The sequence below is a fragment of the Electrophorus electricus genome, chromosome 2 (assembly GCF_013358815.1).
Source record: "Electrophorus electricus isolate fEleEle1 chromosome 2, fEleEle1.pri, whole genome shotgun sequence".
Classification (NCBI taxonomy): Eukaryota; Metazoa; Chordata; class Actinopteri; order Gymnotiformes; family Gymnotidae; genus Electrophorus; species Electrophorus electricus.
Window position 1 is genome coordinate 10273755 of NC_049536.1, and position 20608 is coordinate 10294362.

General features: G+C 38.8%; 1 protein-coding gene across 1 annotated transcript in view; it reads right to left on the reverse strand.

The window, feature by feature from the left end:
• The window catches only part of LOC113592070 (mucin-2-like), a 37545-nt gene that overhangs the window by 16085 nt on the left and 852 nt on the right, over positions 1–20608 (reverse strand). The window contains exons 2-28 of the mRNA XM_035523718.1: positions 19446–19707; positions 19120–19234; positions 18290–18380; positions 17719–17843; positions 17128–17350; positions 15895–16020; positions 15595–15709; positions 15286–15424; positions 14841–14954; positions 14484–14550; positions 13159–13296; positions 12692–12856; positions 12455–12549; positions 12169–12295; positions 11753–12008; positions 11596–11648; positions 9354–9454; positions 8850–9001; positions 5764–5902; positions 5301–5405; positions 5009–5188; positions 4522–4761; positions 4241–4397; positions 3776–3904; positions 2750–2897; positions 2606–2649; positions 1583–2463 (exon numbers count right to left, since the gene is read on the reverse strand). Of these exons, the coding sequence (XP_035379611.1) occupies positions 1583–2463; positions 2606–2649; positions 2750–2897; positions 3776–3904; positions 4241–4397; positions 4522–4761; positions 5009–5188; positions 5301–5405; positions 5764–5902; positions 8850–9001; positions 9354–9454; positions 11596–11648; positions 11753–12008; positions 12169–12295; positions 12455–12549; positions 12692–12856; positions 13159–13296; positions 14484–14550; positions 14841–14954; positions 15286–15424; positions 15595–15709; positions 15895–16020; positions 17128–17350; positions 17719–17843; positions 18290–18380; positions 19120–19234; positions 19446–19707 (4487 nt within the window). The remainder of the gene's footprint in view (positions 1–1582; positions 2464–2605; positions 2650–2749; positions 2898–3775; positions 3905–4240; positions 4398–4521; positions 4762–5008; positions 5189–5300; positions 5406–5763; positions 5903–8849; positions 9002–9353; positions 9455–11595; positions 11649–11752; positions 12009–12168; positions 12296–12454; positions 12550–12691; positions 12857–13158; positions 13297–14483; positions 14551–14840; positions 14955–15285; positions 15425–15594; positions 15710–15894; positions 16021–17127; positions 17351–17718; positions 17844–18289; positions 18381–19119; positions 19235–19445; positions 19708–20608) is intronic.

Consider the following 20608-nt stretch of genomic DNA (forward strand, 5'->3'; position numbering starts at 1 on the left):
TGATTTTAGGTGTTGTAATTGATACATGGGATGTTCCTATAGTTGTAGTTGTAGTTGTAGATGGCTTTGTGCTCACAACAGTAGACTTTCCACTTGTTTTTTCAGTTGATGACTTAGACGTAACCACTGGGGTAGTTGTTGCTTTTGGAGTTTTCCCAGTAGTCAATGTCTGCTGTGTTGATGTAGTTGCTGTACTGATTTTAGCTGTTGTAGTTGATACATGGGGAGTTCCTGTAGTTGTAGTTGTAAATGGCTTTGTGGTAACAACAGTAGACTTTCCACTTGTTTTTTCAGTTGATGACTTAGACGTAACCACTGGCGTAGTTGTTGCTTTTGTAGCTTTCCCAGTAGTCAATGTCTGCTGTGTTGATATAGTTGCTGTACTGATTTTAGGTGTTGTAATTGATACATGGGATGTTCCTATAGTTGTAGTTGTAGTTGTAGATGGCTTTGTGCTCACAACAGTAGACTTTCCACTTGTTTTTTCAGTTGATGACTTAGACGTAACCACTGGGGTAGTTGTTACTTTTGTAGTTTTCTCAGTAGTCAATGTCTGCTGTGTTGATGTAGTTGCTGTACTGATTTTAGCTGTTGTAGTTGATACATGGGCAGTTCCTGTAGTTGTAGTTGTAAATGGCTTTGTGGTAACAACAGTAGACTTTCCACTTGTTTTTTCAGTTGATGACTTAGACGTAACCACTTGGGTAGTTGTTGCTTTTGGAGTTTTCCCAGTAGTCAATGTTTGCTGTGTTGATATAGTTTCTGTACTGATTTTAGCTGTTGTAGTTGATACATGGGGAGTTCCTGTAGTTGTAGTTGTAAATGGCTTTGTGGTAACAACAGTAGACTTTCCACTTGTTTTTTCAGTTGATGACTTAGACGTAACCACTTGGGTAGTTGTTCCTTTTGTTTTCTCAGTACTCAATGTTTGCTGTGTTGATATAGTTGCTGTACTGATTTTAGGTGTTGTAATTGATACATGGGATGTTCCTGTAGTTGTAGTTGTAGCTGTAGATGGCTTTGTGGTCACAACAGTAGACTTTCCACTTGTTTTTTCAGTTGACGGCCTAGTTGTAAGCACTGTGGTAGTTGTTGCTGCTGTAGTTTTTCCAATTGTAGATGTTTTTGTTGTTTTAGGTGATGGGCTGCTTTCAAATGTTGGTCTGCTTTCACTTGTTGTTGATTTAAGAGGTGTACTTGTTGTTTCTGTTAGCTTAGATGTTGTGGGGTGAGTTGTAATGATTGGGGTAGTTATTGCTTTGGTTGAACTGCTTCCAACTGATGAAGTAGACACATGTGGTGTTATTGTTGTTACAGTAGCATTACTGACACCTTGTGAATTAACAGGAGGGTTTGTAGCTGTTGGACCAGTTATAACTGTTTCGTGTGTTTTGGTAGTTGGACCAGGAGTTGTTGATTTTGTAGATTTTCCAGTAGTAGTTTGCATGGATGTTTTAGTTGATTGGCTACCTTCAGTTGTTGTACTTGAGACATGAGGTGGTCGTGTAGATGCAGTGTTGCTTGTTGATGTAAATGCGGTTGGCGAAATGCTTGATGGTGTTGATGTTTTGGTAGTTTTTACTATTGTGACTGCAGTTTCAGGTGTTGTAGTAACACATGGCTCACAACAGAGTAGCCTAATTTTATAATCAAAACATTTGTATGGCCTTTGTGTCTGTTTGTCCTTTTCACACACTAAACCAAATGAAATATTGCATTGCACAACTTGACCTGTAAGTTGTGTAAATTCATCAAGAGATAGATCAGGCTTCGACACAGCCCTGCACTGAATATTTTCTGGATTTTCACATATTGTTTTTCCATGGTTCTTAATATTTTCATATGTTTCAATGTCACTCCCTGATGCTGGATAATCCACATTGAACCACTCAGACCATTCACAAATAACGCATGGTGTTGTTATAGTGGGTGTTGGTGGTGTCAATACAGTTGTAGATGGCTTTGTGGTCATGACAGTTGACTTCTCACTTGTTTGTTTAGTTGTTGGCCCAGATGTGACCACTGGAGTAGTTGTTGCTTTTGGAGTTTTCCCAGTAGTCCGTGTTTGCTGTGTTGTTGTAGGTGTGGTACTAATTTTAGCTGTTGTAGTTGATATATGAGGAGGTCCTGTTGCAGTAATGCTTTTTGGTGTTGATGAGCCTGTTGAACTACTTGGTGATTTTGAGGTTTCACCAAAAGTAGATGTAGTTAGTGTCAAACCATTTTTGGTAGAGCTAATTGGTGTAGGAATTGCTGTTTTTGATGAAGTAGTCAACGTGATTTTAGTAGTCTTAATATAGGAGGTTGTTTCTGTTTGTGGAGTGCTGGTTATATGGCATGGCTCCGTCTTATTCACAACTGTACTGTTTATGCAGATGGCAGAGTAACACATTCCCATGTTGTCTGTTACTTCATATATAGTTTCATTTTCACCATATTCTGTTCCATTGTAAAAACAGCAACCTTTTGGGAGATAAAGTGCATTATCTCAGGTATCATGTTTCATATCCTATAGCAGTATTATGAATGTAGTCTTTATTTAAATTGAATTGAATAGGTTATTCAGTAATTGTATTTATTATGTATAATTAATATAATGGCTTACCAGGACGTAGCAAACATGTTTCATTTCCATTTTTATTGCAGTAACTGCAAAACACAATTTTGATTACATTACATAAATCAAAAATACATTAATCATTTTAATTATGAATATGTAACTTTATTTTATAGTAGGGAATGGCTGTACCATGAATGACATGGTTTGCTACTTGGGATTTCTTCCTCAGGAATATACACAGTTCCATTGATAAAGCACATTGTGTCACATCTGTCAACACAAGTGTGATTCTTCTCATCAAAGAAGGGTTTGTCAGCAGGACACACTGGATAACATCCTATATAACAGAAACATTATAATAAATAAAAACATAACAAAAATAAAAACCTCACAAAACTCATGAAAAGTTCAGCCCTAATTTTGACATAATCCAAATCTGTTCCTTGAGGGTGTTTCATATTAGATTATTTGTATACTGTGCACTGTACACACTGCATCTGAACACTATCAACTATGTACTCAGATAAAGTGAAAGCAGGTTTTACCTAATGCATAGCCAATGCTATTACTGCTACTAATATTAATAACATTTTTTAAGATGTTTATAATAGCAATAGCGAGAGGTCCTAAAAATTTAGAATAAGCACCGTTATTTATTACCAGTCTCAATCCTATTTGTGATATAGTCATGTAAGTTGTATTTTGTGACATAGTCACATATATCTGTTATAATCCTAAGGTCTTGTTTACACATGCCATGTTTTGGGCCACTAGGTCTCATTGCACATCCACAGGGCCCTGGAATGTTACTATTACCTTTCCCATTCAATTACACTTGCCCTGTTTGGGCCAACTCAAAGGGTCACAGAAGGCCAACCCAAACACAGTGCATGCCATCTCCCTAAAGCCCAGCTTATGCATGCTAAGTTTTGAACCTTTCATATTTATGGCCAGCATGCAGGCCAATGGATTGCTGCTTTCACAGGCTAATTAAACTGAATGCTACTTATATAGACAAATAGAAAATGTTGATGGGTGCTAACCTATTGACCTAGGGTCTTCAAACTCAGCATGCACATGTGTGCTCAACAGATATGTGACTATGTCACAAAATACACTATCCCATTTAAATGTGACCATATTATAAATAGGAGTAAAACTGGATTGTTATTATATTGAATAGAGCCAGACAGTATGGACTGGATGATCACTCACCTTCCAGGTTTGGTAAAGGGTCCTTGCATTGGCCTTCACGGTTCAGGCAAGTTTTGTAGCATGGTGTGTGACATGGATTGTAATGCCATGTGCACTCATCTGGTTTATTGTAGTAGTCACAGAACACAGCTAATGGGAGAAATACAAATTTGTCTCAGTGTAAGCTCACAGTCAGGAATTATTCTTTTTTATGTGTTGGGTTTTTTTTTCCAAGACATTTTAGCCCAGTGTTTAGAGGCACAACAATCCATTATGAGTATTATAATTCAGAGGTCTAATTTTAAAGAGTTGAGAAAAACACAGTCCCTTCTTTTCCATTCTGCAACTATTTGTTATAGTATATAAGGGTGCAGAGGATAAAATATGTAAAATATATCAGATTTATAAAATACTGCATGTAACATCATAAATCTTAAGTACATGTCCTAAATCTACATTTAGTAATTAATGGCAGAAATTTCTTACGGCAGATCTCTGGTGTTCGCCAGGCCACACAGACCCCAGCTTCATTGCAGGCTTGGGCATAGGCTGCCACAGCAGTACAGAAACACTCACAGTCACCACCAGTGTCACACGCACATGAGTCTCTTACACAGGTTTCAAAATATGGGGTCAGGTCCACCTGCACATACAGGAATTCAAACAAATATCTATATAATCTCTTGGAAGCTTCTTAAGGTGGAATGTCCCATCTAAAATTATTTGATTTATTTAGTGGTATTTAAAATAAATTCATGCTACTGTACCATTTTGTGGCAGTCTTTGAATGTATCTCCTTTGATTATACTGCATTGCGTTTTTGCCCAAGTGTGGCGGCTGGGTCTTTCAATACATGGATCAAAGCTTAGCTCAGCATCAGGGCAGGAGCTGTATACTTTCCAGCTGTTTACAAACTCCATGATGTCAGAAACTTGCAGTTGACCTTGAGTGGTGAAATCATCTTTGCCATTTCCATTGTAGTTTCCACACAATCCACAAACCTCTCCCTAAAAACAGAAACGTGCATCCAGAACACTGACACACTTAACAATTGAATCCATCGCATTTGTTGTCACTTTTTCACTTACAATTCCCAATTCCTCTTTACTAATATAAACATGAAAGAAAATGTGAATCAGAAGAACTGGGCAAAAATATGCATTTTGCAAATGTGACATTACACAAGACTCTTCGTCTCTAGAGCTGACTATAGCTTTTCACATCAAAGGAAGCTTGATGCTCAGCAGGACTCACCATGTGTTGTGGTTGCAGAATGATGCGTACTGTGGTTTTGCGGTCCCATAACACTGCCAGGCCAGCATCAGACTCAATAACCAGGTAAAGGCCCACGTTTCTCACTTTGTAGTTAATTTTTGGCCCACTTTGAAGCTCGCTTTCTGTTATGATGCCATCTATCAGCTCCAACTGTGTTCTCTGTTGAGACAATTTGTAGCCTATCATAATCTGTGTGTGTTTCATAATGAAGATATCAAAACTCTGTTTACTCTGTTAACATCATGAGTGATGAATAAAGGTTAATCCTTACTCCCAGCAGAATCCGAACAGCTTTGGAACAAGTGGTTCCTGTTGTCCCACAGGGTACATTCTCTGTGATCACATGGAATGTGCCTGTCTTATTTCCACACTTGTTCTTTGAACAATTGAAAAAAGATATTAGATAATAATAAACAAATGCCACACTGTTTCTAAATCATATTAGTTGTAATATTACTTAAACTCTGTTATATTACTTAAAACTGATTATTTACTTGGATACCATTTTCATTTCAATGACTGAGACAGTAAATTCAATATTCATTTCAATATTTTCAATTCCGTGACTGAGATAAAAAAAAAATTTAGTCAATTGATTCATGTGGCTAATACAATAATTTGTTTTAATTCAATCAGATGAATGCCTTGAAATATGTGTCCTGGAGGTATCACACCAGGTATTCAAATATCTTCAGTAAATGGGTTTAGCTAAACAATTACTAAAGTGCAGGTACCTGGACAGCTACATAACCACAGTCTCCATTGAAGCCAAACCTCTGCTTGTCAAATGTATTGTAATGTCCACTGCCATAGATGGTGCAGGTCCCAGGGCATTTTTTGTCTGTGCATTCCCACTTGCCACGTTTACAGGTACTGCAATTGTGTTGATGTATTTAATACATGTATACCAAATGAATATTTAAGATGAAAAATGTATACAATGTAGCTTCAGTTCATCATAACCTCAGTAATTTCATAAGCTCGGTTCATCATAAAGGAATATTTTATGTAAATCTTTTATCTTTAACGCAAATGCAGTTTTGTGTCTCACATTTGCTTTTTTGAGTTGGGAAGTGGATCTACAAGGCTAACATAACAACCTGCAACTAAGGATCAATGGAAGTCTATCTCACAGAAAATCTTTTTCATGAGCAAGCAGCCTGTCCTGAACAGGATCCAGCACCCTTCACTCTAGCAGATGTCCAAGAAAAGGTCTCAAGTATGAAGAGCTGAACAGCTCCATGTCCTGACATGGTCCACACCTGCTGGGCGATGAAGCAACTGCACTCCGTAAGCACCTGACAGCACAAATGAACAAGCTGCCAACAGGTGGAACCCACCCTGAATGGTTAACTGAAGGCTAGACATTCCTGATCCTGAAGGACCCCCAGAAAGGGGCAGTTCCATCCAACTACCAGCCAATAACCTACTTCTGCACAACATGGAAGTTCCTGTCTAGCGTCATTGCGGCTAAGATGAGTAGACGCATTGCTCTACATGAGCGGGGCTCAGAAAGGCATTGACAAGAACACCAGAGGAGCAAAGCACCAGCTACTGGAGGATAAAACAGTCACTTCAGACTGTAATATCAGACAGACCAACTTGTGCACCGCCTGGATTGACAAGAAAACCTATGATTCAGTGTCCCACACATGGATCCTGGAATGCTTGAAGCTGCATAACATAAACAGGACTCTAAGAGCCTTTATTTAGAACTGAATTGGGCTGTGTAAGACACCCCTTCAGACCAATATCGCAAGTAATCATTACGTGCAGGATTTACCAAGGAGATGCCCTGTCCCTACTGCTGTTCTGTCTAGGCCTGAACCCCCTCAGAAAAATCATCAGTAAAAGGCTACAGAATGGAAACATTCTACAGAAACATAAGCCACCATCTCTACAAGGACGCTCTACCAGTTATCAGATATGCCGCAGGCATAATAAGATGGCCAAAGGAGGAGATAAAAGCCACTGACATCAAGACAAGAAAACTCTTTACAAGGACCAGAGGGATTCATCCCAAATCCAGCACTCTGAAACTGCACACTAAGTGGAAGGAGGGGGGGACGAGGACTACTGAACTTCAGAGCCACTATCCAAGATGAAACAGCCAAGATCCAGGAGTACACCAGGAAGATGGCCAAATAGCAGAAACCTGAGGAGGATGGGGATGAAGAGGAGCAGGTACCATTAGGGGAGGCTAATCCCCTGCATAGTATGTACCAGCTGCAATTAGTGGAAGTGGCTGATATGGAAAAATCCTACCAATGGCAGAAAAAGGCTTGAATGAAAGACATCATGCAGGCACTAATCATAACTCTGAATACAAGATCAACAGAGGCTGGGATAGAAGACTGTAGGCAGCAGTAGCTCAGTGGTTATGGTACTTAACTTGTAATTGGAAAGTTGCTGGTTCAAGCCTCACCACTGCCAAGTTGTCACTGTTGGGGCCCTAAGCTCTCTATTGTACTGAATCATAATTGTAAGTTGCCTTGGATAAAAGTCTCAGCTAAATGCCATAAAAATGTTTTTTTTGTTTTTTTTAAATGTAGGCTGTGCAAAGATGCCCCTGACACAATCCTGCACATAACAGCAGGTTGCAAGATGCTAGCAGGCAGTGCATACATGGAACAGCATAACTAAGTAGCTGGCATAACATACAGAAACAACTGTACTGAGTACCAGCTGGAAGCTCCAAGGTCAATGTGGATACACCCCCAAAGGTGGACCATGGTGGACCATGCTAAGTGGGACTTCCAGATGCAGACAAAATCCTAACTGGACATAGTAGTGATGGATGAACAGCAGAAGAAGGCAAAACTGATAGATGATAGCAATCTCAATAGGAATATGAAAAGCTTGAGAAATACCAAGGGCTGAGGGAAGCTGAAAAAGATATGGAAGATGTACAATGATTCCAGTAGACCCCCAAACTGGGAGAATGGTTCCAGAGACAGGGACAACATCTTAGATCTCTGTTCAGAATAGTATAGTCTGGGGAACAGCTAAGATAAGAGCCTGAGGACCTGAGCTTGAATATGGCAAGGGTGAGTGTGGAATTTATTAGAGAGAGAGTATGTATATATATATATATATATATATATATATATATATATATATATATATATATATATATATATATATATATATATATATATATATATATATATATATATATATATGTGTGTGTGTGTGTGTGTGTGTGTGTCACTAACAAGATAGGTAGCTAACTGGGTTGCAGAAGGTACGGAACAAAACCTTTTCATAAGCCAAGAAATATCAGAAATCTCAAATCTAAAAATTGAAACATTGATGGGAAATGTGATAGCTATTTTTTTCTTGGCTCCATTTGATACTTTTTGATACCTAGTAGTGAATGGCCCACAGCAGTAGCTACCTACCTAGCTTTATCTCAGATTGGTCCAGTGAGTACATTTTTTAAAATTCTTTTTTGTAATTATTAATTGACCATTGCTGTTCTATAATCTGATGTAATTTATAGTATTCTCAGACACTTTCATGCAGTTTGCTAAATAATTGTGCCTATTAGAAAGACAGGCGAGGTTTGCTTTGACAGCACTGGAGGCAGTTTTGAGGAAGTGTGAGAAGATATGAGCAAATATTTAGGAAAAAGATTTTCAGAGAGATAAACATCCATTACTTGTTAGAAACATTAGCCTCACAGCTTCCATGTAAAATGAAAGAAAATCATACAACCAATCAAATGCATTTGGAGTGAATGGAAAAGTGTTTTTCATCGAGTCACTCCTTGAATGCTAAATTATTTCTATAGTGGAAAAATGAAGCATTATGTACACACCATGAATTGCAACTGTCTGGTATTTTAGCCCCTGCAGCGTATAAGTGTCCATTGTGTTGACAAGGGCATTCATGTTCTTTAACACAGTGACCAAGACCATCATCCAGAAGGCCTGTGGGACACTGACATCCAGATTCGCACTCTGCAAGGTACTGATTTCAGAAGAAGACAATTAACAGAAGATAAAAAGAAAAAGAGAGTGAGAGACAATAGTTAATTGGTGGTACATTTAAGAGATAAATTTAAATTGTTTATGAAGTAGAAGTCAATCCTCTGCCATTTTAGTTCATAATAGAGGCGATAACGGGAAGAATTAATGGGAATATATAATAAATTTGATGTTTAAGCTTTACAGTGTAAAGAAAATGGCTGACAAAATGAAACATAGGAATGCAACAAGGGACAAAAATGCAACAAGTTAGAGTGACAGAAAGATATACAACTAGAAAACATGAGACATCAGTGTTCTGATGTGTGCATGGTTGAAAAGTGTGCAACACTCACACAATCAATGCTGTGGTGTGTGCATGTTTGTGCACACTCTAACCCATGCTTATCTATTGATGCGTCACTGCAGTTAAAGAAGACCTTTGGAGCAGGACAGTCTGCAGGACATAATGAATGTTAAGAGAAGCAATGAAAATTATTTGGTTAAAGGTCCAAGCATTTTAGTTCCCCATTAGTAACCTCTAACTGACAAAATTACACTGAACACTTTACTATACAGTGGTGTGAAAAAGGGTTTGCCCCCATCCTGATATCTTATTTTTTTTGCATGTTTGTGTCACAATCAGTCCCTCACACTTCCATGTTCCGTGATTTCTCTGTCTTGTGCTTTTTAGTTCCATTCCATAGTTTCGTTTTCTCCTCCTCTCATTTGATTTTCAACACCTGTCCCTCGTTTAGTTGATTGTATTTAAGCCCTGTCTTGTTCCCTTAGTTTTTGCTGTTCATTGAATGTTCATTTCGTATGGTTCTTTGTATGCCGTGCCTTTGTTTATCCTAGCTTTCGTATTTCTTAGCCCTGAGTTTTTCCTAGTGTCCTTGTTTCCTTGTTTTAGCCTGCTTCCCGTTTGCCTTCATGTGTTTTTGTTTGTTAATCCCCGTACTTTCTGTGTTGGTAATGTGACTCTGGACCCTTGTAACGACTCTGATTCTGGATTTGCCCTGAATAAATCTCACTCGTCTCCGCACATGCATCCACCTCCTTACCGCTCACCGTTACAATTTGTCACACTTAAATGTTTCAGATCCTCAAACAAATGTAAATATTAGACAAAACACAAGTAAACACAAAATGGAGTTTTTAAAGGAAGGTATTTATTATTAAGGGGAAAAAAATCCAAACCTACATGGCCCTGTATGAAAAAGTGATTGCCCCCTAAACCTAATAACTGGTTGGGCCACCCTTAGCAGCAACAACTGCAATCAAGTATTTGCGATAACTGCCAATGAGTGTTTTACAGCGCTGTGAAGGAATTTTGGCCCACTCATCTTTGCAGACTTGTTGTAATTTGGCCACATTGGAGGGTTTTCGAGCATGAACCACCTTTTTAAAGGTCATGCCACAGCATCTCAATCAGATTCAAGTCAGGACATTGACTAGGCTTCTCCAACGTCTTAATTTTGTTTTTCTTAAGCCACTCAGAGGTGGACTTGCTGGTGTGTTTTGAATCATTGTCCTGCTGCAGAACTCAAGTGCGCTTCAGCTTGAGGTCACAAACAGATGGCCAGACATTCTCCTTCAGGATTTTTTGGTAGACAGCAGAATGCATTGTTCCATTTACCACAGCAAGTCTTCCAGGTCCTGAAGCAGCAAAACAGCCCTAGACCTCACATTACCACCGCCGTATTTTACTGTCGGTATGATGTTCCTTTTCTGAAATGCTGTGTTACTTTTATGCCAGATATAATAAGACACACACCTTCCAAAAAGTTAAACTTTTGTCTCATCAGTCCACAGAGTATTTTCCCAAAAGTCTTGGGGATTATCAAAATGTTTTCTGGCAAAACTGAGACGAGCCTTTATGTTCTTTTTGCTCAGCAGTGGTTTTCATCTCGGAACAGACTCTTATGGGGAGTCATGAACACTGACCTTAACTGAGGCAAGTGAGGCCTGCTGTTCTTTGGATGTTGTTGTGGGATGTTTTGTGATCTCTTGGATGAGCCGTCCAAAATTGGAGTAATTTTGGTCGGCCGGCCACACCTGGGAAGGTTCACCACTGTTCCATGTTTTCGCTATTTGTGGATAATGGCTCTCACTGTGGTTCACTGGAGTCCCAAAGCTTTAGAAATAGCTTTATAACCTTTTCCAAACTGATAGAGCTCAATTACTTTGTATCTCATTTGCTCCTGAATTTCTTTGGATTGCAGCATGATGTCTAGCTTTTGAGGGTCTTTTGGTCTACTTTACTTTGTCAGGCAGGTCCTATGAACTCAGCTTTCCAAAGACGCGATAAACCACAGTTAATCTATGTTTTAACAGGGGGGGAATCACTTTTTCACACAGGGTCATGTAGGTTTGGATTTTTTTCCCCTTAAAAATAAAAACCTTCATTCCAAAAACTGCATTTTGTGTTTACGTGTTATCTTTGTCTAATATTTAAATGTGTTTGCTGAAACATTTAAGTGTGACAAAGAACATGCAAAAAAGTAAGATATCAGGAAACACTTTTTCACACCACTGTAGGTCAGTTTTCCTCTCTACTTATGTAAACAGCTGCTGGACAAAGACAAGATTACGTACCTGTAATAAGGGGCTTCCAGGTGTTGCAGTTGAGTTTTCCATTTGTACAAACACTAAAAGGGCAGAAATGTTGGACTCTTGAAAGGTTCATCATATTCCACACACTTTACTAACTTTACATTCCCATTCTTTTAATTAACCACTGTTAATCTCTTACCAGTGCTCATTTCTGATGTTAATGGACTTGCCAGGTTTAACATGCTCTCCATTGTGGTAACAGGGGCATTTTTCCATGGGCACACAACCACCATTCTCATCCTCATAGAGTCCAGCGGGACAGGCACATCCATCCACAGGGGTGTATTGAGTGCTGCAGCCCTGGCGCTCTGAGCCCAGGGAGTCACATGTGCGCTGGCAACCCTGCAGCATGTAGGAGAAAGTCTGGGAGGCTCGGCAGCGCGCAGTGTATTTATCTGAATTCATGAGAGAAAAGAGGAGAAAACATGCTTAATCCTTTTTTTGCTCTGGCATTCAGCCTCACACTGATTAGACAAAAGGTTAGACCTTGATCTTTTGACAAGAGCCATAGAAAACGCATCCGTCTCTCTTAGGCTGCAGTGTGAATGATCCTACCGCACACTGTGTCTCTCCAGCCTTGCAGGAAGATTCCCTTTGCCGTGCATGCTCGCACATAGGAGGAGAAGACCGCACACAGACAGTCTTCACTCTTCTCACATGTGCAGGCTGAGTACTTGCATCTCTGTACACAAACACTCATGTGTGTTTAGCAATTGATATGCCCAGTAAGCAAGCATTTGAGATATCTTTATTGTAGCACTTAGTTTTGTTTTTGGGCTGCTATAATACGTCATTGATCTACAGTGTTCCATATATGTTTTTAAGGAAACAGGAAAGATACCTTGTAGTATTTCTCTGGGTTAACAGTAGAGTGACATTTAGCAAATTGGCCTTCCTTCTCCTTCAGTTTTAGACACCAGTGCTCTGCATAGCTCTCTAAAGACAGTCAATAAATATTTATCTTTTCTTTCATCTGATAAGCAATTTCTTTAAAGAGAGCTATAATATAGGTAAAGTGATTTAATGATAAAAAGTCAACTATTGGGTGAGGTTTAAGTGAAGATTTTGGAATTCTCACCACTGTCTACGCTGTAGCTGCATGGGTCATCCAGCCTGTCACTGCTGTCAGGACAGTTAGGGTGTGCCTTCCAGGAGTTCCCAAAGGAGGCAGCTGTCCCTTCTACTAAGCCTTGTGGGGTTTTCAGGTCATCAGACAACACCATGTTAAAGTTCCCACACAGACCTGCATCAATACACCCCATGGAGAGAAAATATTTTTGTATGAGTGCCCAAAATATTTTAAGACCATTTTAAGCTGCTTTTGCATCCCTGATAGGGGCCCAAGGGATTTTAGAATAGACCTTATTAATTTGACATGAAGTAAGATGGACTAATATTTTACATATACTACATATGCTTGTATGTTGAAGTAGAGCAAACCTGACCACTAGACTAACAATATGGGATGTTGTTTTATGTCTACCCCTCTGTCTATTCAATTTGTTGACCGGCCATCCAGTAATAATGAAATAGACAAGCATTCACCGCAGGTCTTGGTCTGGAGGCTCTTATCCAAAGTGATGTAGAGTTGCATGAGTGGAACAAGCTGCACCTGCATCTGTAGCCCAAAAGATGTCTGTATCATGATGTGGAAGGACGATGGTCTGAACATGGTGATGTCACCTGTGGAATGGGAAAACAGGAGTGAGACAGGGGAAGTATCCTGTTAATGAACTCAGCAGAGCAAAAAGTTTAAAGTCTGTTATATTGCTCTACAGCAGTGTTATTTTTCATGTTTCAGGCTTCATATCATCTATGTGATTACATGCCGTTAAATATATTGCTTGGAACTCTATAGACTAAACGAATCAAAACATACTGTTTTGCACATTTTTTTGTAAGTAATTTTACACAGCCAAATCACCAAGTAAATTAACATCCATAGAGTATACAACGTGCATACTTTAGATACACCAGGCTCTAGCTGTTATATATTACACACTGCCTGGCCAGAAAAAAATCTTGAATGATCGTGTTCTGCAATCACTTAAACGTGTGGTGAAATCAAATTGTAGAAAAACAACAGTAGAACGGAGGAATATGTGAAAGTAATAGTGAAAGTAAGAGCATTTCCACACACAATGCGAAGGGAACTCAAGAGATAGGGACTCAACAGCTGTGTAGCCTTAAGAAAATCACTTATCAGTGAGGCTAACCAGCAAAAATGGCTTCCATTTGCTAGGGAGCATAAAGATTGGACTCTGGAACAATGGAAGAAGGTCATGTGATCTGATGAGTCCAGATTTACCCTGTTCCAGAGTGATGAGCACATCAGGGTAAGAAGACAGGCAGCTGAAGTGATGCACCCATCACAGGCCTGTGGGGGCAGTGCTATGATCTGGGGTTGCTGCAGTTGGTCAGGTCTAGGTTCAGCAACATTATGTGCCCAAAGAATGAGGTCAGCTGACTCCCTGAATATACTGAACGACCAGGTTATTACATCAGTGGATTTTTTCTTCCCCGATGGCATGGGCATATTCCAAGATGACAATGCCAGGATACATCGAGCTCAAATTGTGAAAGAGTGGTTCAGGGAGCACGAGACATAATTTTCACGCATGGATTGGCCACCACAGAATCCAGACCTGAACCCCATTGAGAATCTTTGGGATGTGCTAGAGAAGACTTTGTGCAGTGGTCCAAATCTCCCATCATCAATAAAAGATCTAGTGTATATTCAGAGTAGACATTTTAATGTTAATTAAATTCACTTTCAGTTCAGCTTACTCATTTAAAATGAATGACTACAGCAGTGTGATGACTGTGGTGTACTAGCCTACAAGACACCTTACTCGATAAATCACTCTTACCTGTGGTGTAAGGGAGGGCGATCTCGCCATTGTGCCTGACTAGGCCATCTTCTTTGATGATTAACGCCTTTATACAAGAGATTCACCAGAAGGATAGTTCATATTAACATTATGTTTAGCTTTTCAACATTATTTTGCTTCCCAAACCTTTCCACAACTTTTTTTGGAAATTATTAATTAGTGCAATTTTTTGTTGCATTATTTATAATTGTGTTTACATTTTGTATTATTATTATTATTATTATTATTATTAGTAGTAGTAGTAGTAGTAGTAGTAGTAGTAGTAGTAGTGTGAAGAAGAAGAAGAAGAAGAAGAAGAAGAAGAAGAGTGCAAATACTGGCAGAATGGAAACGCACATTATTCTTGTCATTGTTGAGTAGCAGGGCAATGGATTTCAGGCAGGTGTCAGTTTTTTGAGCAACACAGGGAATAAGCTGACCCAAAATAAGGAACTTAGATCCTACACAGTCCTGCAGAAACAGAGACGAAGGAAACATCTATTACTATAGGTTGAAATATATACTACACAAGGTTTTGAGCATGTAGAATGCCAGTGATACATGATCAGGACCACTGAACCTTTGCTAAGAAAACCTGTTTCCCAGTTATTCCTGCTTTTCATTCAAAATATTAAAGGGTGGGCTGCAGCATGGGGACAGCACCCACAAATAGTACACTCTTTTCAGGAAACCATCTTGATCTTTAGGGCAAATAGAAATTGTTTTCTTCTTTGAAATTTTTGCAATTTCAAAAGTAATTACAACTGTACATATATTACACCTTAAGAGTTAGTTTACTCACCTTGGAAAGGACATAGTAGCAGTCCCCATGGAAGGTAAACTCTTTACCATCATAAGTAGTAAAGTGTGAACCCTCCTCTACAGCACACACACCTGGGGTTGGCAGACGCTCACATGCCCAACTGCCATTTTGACACACACTAGAACACATAGAATTATCAGTCTGGAGCAGCACAGCAAACAAACAATTATCCATGTAACCTGCAGCTTAAATAGTGAAACAAATGGTTAAAGACATAGAATGTACTTGGCATAAAGTATGTAGATTGGTCTGTTTTGTTCATGATGGGAAATAGTACTATTTCAGTACCATTCTTCGTCATCCTTGAGGAGCACATCTCCAGGGTTATAGGTCTGATTGTGCTTACACTGGCACTCTTCCTGAGGGATGCATCCCTTCTCTGAGATGTTATCAAACACAGTACCTGCAGCAACCAGTTTAGCCCCCCCCCACACACACATGCACATCAGTATACATCGTGTTACAACCTTACATTTTGTAGTAATATAAGAGATCATGAGAAACATGCCTGTATTCTTGCTTGTCATATGATGTTCAAAAAATGGCCTGTAAAATGGTGTGTGATGTAAGGATATATGTATGACTGACCAGGTGGACAGAAGCAGCCATCCATCTTGTGTTCTTCACACAGTGAGCTGGTGTCTCTGTGTGTGCATGTGTCCACACAGGGAGATCCACTCTCAGAGTACTCCATGTTAAAGGGGCACTGTACCGCTAAGTGAGTAAAACAACAGACAGGATTAATACTGGGGCAGGATGAGTGGGTGTGAGTGTACTACAACCAGCCAAATACCTATAAGTCACATTACTGCACTGTAACTCTCAGGTCATATTCTCTTATAATAAAGGAAAACTGTACAAAACTTTTAGAGGCAACTTGTTACCCATATCAAATATTTCAGCATCAAAAGTCAATATTCTAATGAAATATAAGGAAAACAGCAGATACAGCAGATTCTTCAAGGACTGTATGATTGGTTTTAAAGCCGGACATCACTAAAATTGTTGCTTACTATAAATTGGTGCAAAACATGGCCATGAGAAATATTACAGAGATACTTAACACTCATTACAGATTCTTACTAGATCATTTAAGCCTTCACAAATTGTTCATTTTTTATGTTGATTCAGAATAACAGTAATATCACATTTAAGTTTTGTAATTACTTGCAATTTGCTGTAGTAGCCTACATTCCAACCATTTGTAAACTTGCAGAGTTTATCTACAGTACAGGAACATGGCTGGTGACTTTAAAACCCTTTCATTCTTGATGTCCATGTCTGCAGTCAGTTAATTCATGCCAATTTATTATAAATTATGCTGCATTTATCTGTTCCAATCAAAAGTGTTTAAGACCTTTGACCCTTGCCCACAATCTATGTATTAAATATTTATCTATGCATATCCTTGGTGCCCTGAGTAGACCATTGAGAATTACAAGCATGGAGGTTGAAGAGGTGATACAGGGAAATTTCCTAAGACCACTGTAGAGGGTGCCATGCAGTAACTGAACTATGAAATGTAAACTAATTTGTGACATTGAATTCCATCCAGAATTAGAGCAATTTAGAATTATTCCTTGGCATAACCATTCATTTGTTCATACAGTTCTGTTTAAGGCCACACTTTGTAATTTAACCCCCCCAATAAAACTATGAACAAAATGCTAAATTGTGATAACACCAAGTGAGAGGGTGCAGAAGAGTGATAAGTCTCTCATTACTAAATCTATCACTGATGATAAGGCTATTGACTTAAAAACAGCATACCTGTCCTTTAAACTAAGAATAATTTATCTTACATTGGTGCAGTGACCTTACCACAGAAGGTGGATGTTCTCCAGTTTGGTGGTATGCCCCCTGCATGGGAGCACTGGCGGGAGTACTCAGACAGCGTAGGACACAGAGTAGCAGTGTCTTCCATGTCCCCAGGACGACTCCAGCACCTGTCCACTACACAGGCCTGGATGTAGGGCTCAGGACTTAACACCTTCCTGCAGGAAGACCAGTCCTGACTCTGCAGCAGAGCTGAGCAGTCTCCCTGCTGTACACAGGGAGTAGAGGCAGTAAGCCTGTGCTCAGAACTCCTAACTGTACCGTGACACTGCACTTCCTCACATGGTTTATGAAAAACACCTGCCTTGACCTTGACTGGCTTGGTTTAATTAGTAGTCAGAGGGCTAACAATAATTACTATACATATAAATGATGATGATTCAGGTGAACTCATGTAATAATTTTTTATAAACCACAAATATTTCCTGGATGCTAATGGAAGGCAATAGGGCAATGTAGTACAAAATCAAATAGAGTAACACTTTGTATCAGTGGCAACAAACTAATTATTTGTTACTTTGAATTTGCAGTGACAATTCAAAGTAACAGCTATTGCTGGAAGAATTTCCATCTTACAAATTTTTGACACTTGTCCACTGTGTCTTGATCAGCCTCATCTTCTTCATAAGGGTCCTCACAGCCATCATTGGGCCCATGAATCCTTTGCTTGTTACCAAACTCAACAGAGCCAGTCAAGCGAGCTGTATGGCAGAATGTAGCAAACATTCAGAACAAACACATATTCTTATAAGGAGGTCTCCCTTTCCACACTTAATATTATATTAAAAATACAATATTCTCTTGACTGTTTAAAACTAATGTAAGCAATTTTTTAACAACACTTAGCCATAAATTTCTCAAATTAAAGCTCAGAGAAAAAAGTCTCTCTGACTGTCCAGGGCATAATGTGGCTGCACTGATCAATCAGGAAACTTATCTAAGCAGGCAGTACGTCTTGCCTGTCAATTCTTTTGTGCATGTACACAGCGCATAGAAGGGTAGGGATGTCTTTGTAGGGAGGTGCTCTGGAGAAAGCTTTAGATGGAGGCCATGAGATTAAAGAGAGAGGGTGGGCTCCTTTTAAATCAATTACAGCAACTTGAGGGTTAATCATGCGATTCAAAAAAGCTTTTTTATTGCAGCTCACCTTCAGCCAAGAACTCATTATAAATGGGAATGCCATTGAAGTCTCCACAAAGTCCACAGGTGTTATTAGAATATTTAGTGTCTAGTTCCACCTAAGTAAGAAAGACAAAGCTGGTGATTTCTAGAGCAGTTTTACATCTTTGTAATAATTTGTTGTAAATATACTATAAAATACTAAAAGGAAAAATAAGAATTGTTGCAAAGTAAACATTTTTAAATGAAAAGTCTTAGCTCATTAAAAGGGGTTAAAGTCCTGAATGCTATCTTGCATGCTCATCCAAAATATTGGGGCTCTTCCACCACAGATGACATTTTTGTTTACTTTTTTATCTATTATTTGCAAATCCTTTCATTCTAATGTAGTTTTATGCCAAACTGAAAGCCATCTGACAGTGTTCTAGGCTAGGGAAGATTTCTGAACATTATTGTTAATGTATGTGAATTTGAATTTATGTGAATATATATGGAAATACAGAGCTGACTATGTTAAAAATGTAATTCTTAGAAAGAGCCTTTCCCTTAAAATGCTTTACCTGTATTGCACTATGCTAACTCACGCAATAACTTTTCTATGTATTGTGCAAAAGATGTTTGAAATGAAATGGTGCAAATTTCATGACTTGCACTAAATCAGCTTCCCCTGTCATCAGTGGTTCAATGCCACAGCACTAGTACCCAATTCATCTGTTGCACTTCAAAATGACTATGTAAAAGTAAAGTGCATTTTCATTTAGCTTCTGTATAAAATTCTAGATCCATTTTTGGATGAGCAGACATAATATGGTGCTTTTAAAAAGGTTAAAAAGAACCAAATTAAAGTTGTGATAATACCATGACAGCATCCTCTCTGTTCCACATGACACTGAGGCCCAGTTTAGCATATAATTTAGTGTAAATAGCATTATTTTCCAGCAGCACTCCTGCTAAATAATAGGGAAGTTTTATACTGAGAGAAAGAGAGAGAGAGAGAGAGAGAGAGAGAGAGAGAGAGAGAGAGAGAGAGAGAGAGGATGACAACAGAAAGTAAATGCTGGGGGCAGAATCAAGCACTCAGGTATAAGTGTAATGGTAAAATTACAACTCATAGCCAACTATTCACTAGAAGTGAACATCTTTACATTCTTGTTTAAGATTTACAAACACTACCAGTGTCTTACATCTCTTCGTTGATCATAATCAGTTTCTTGGTGAGCACAATGGCCATGTCTCCTATGGTAACCAGCACTCTGGTGATCTGTGGGTTCCCAGGGGACTGTGATCTTTTCACATGTACTGAGAAGCCCTGCACAGGCATTTGGCACTCAGAGACAAGGTTGTATTCACAAGTCCCCTGGAACTGGTAGACATCTCCATCAAAGGTTTTAAAGTGGAAATTACCCCACATGCTACAGATGTTGTCCACATGGTTGCTGCGGCGCACTAGGGTGGAGAAACAAAAATGCACAAAGAAACAAAAGAGTTCAAGATTTTAATGTTTTATGATTTATATTATTATGCTTTTATGTTATTATATCTACATGTCTGACAAATTTTCTTCTAAGTTATTCACAGTTGTATTTTTTGTCTAGCCCGAATCTATAATTTGGGGGAATTTTTAGGTCTTTTTAAATCCAAATAAAACACTTAATTGCTTACCCTGGCCTATGGATAGTTTGTTGGGCCTTGCTGGTGTTGTGTTTAAGCCTTAATGCAGTCATACTCCCCTATTTTAATCACTGTCACTTTACCAGTCAATGATTATTTATGAACTTAACCCTTTTACAAGGGCAAACAAGATGACATTGTTTTAAGATTCACAAGTCATGGATGGTGAAGATCAGATATCATTATTTCATCACAGTGGAAATGTTAACTGAATTTTAGTTCCTTTTTCTCTTATTGGTGCACCCTAAAGATCTCGTAGTGTAAACGAGAACAAAGAAAGTAAAAAGAAATCAGATCATATTAAATTACTTTAAGTTATTGAACTTAACTTAAGTCACATTTAAGTCACACTTTATTAACATGTTTATTATAGTCACCTCGACTACTATCAACCTATTTCCATGCTACTACCATGTCCCTGTTAATAGTGCATTGCAAATGGTGTATCACCCCAAATAGCATCCACATATAAATTTTATTGTTGGCAAAAACTGACCAGTAATGAAGGGTGCAAAGGGTAGTTGTCTTTGGCACTTATAGAGTGTTAGTTAGCAATGTAGTTAGAGAGTGTAGTTAGTATGCTGGCATGCTAGCCAAACACATTTGTCAGGTGCAGTTTTGTTCTCAAAAGAAATGGTAGAAAATTTATTTGCTGCTATTGGGAAACATTTTGCAA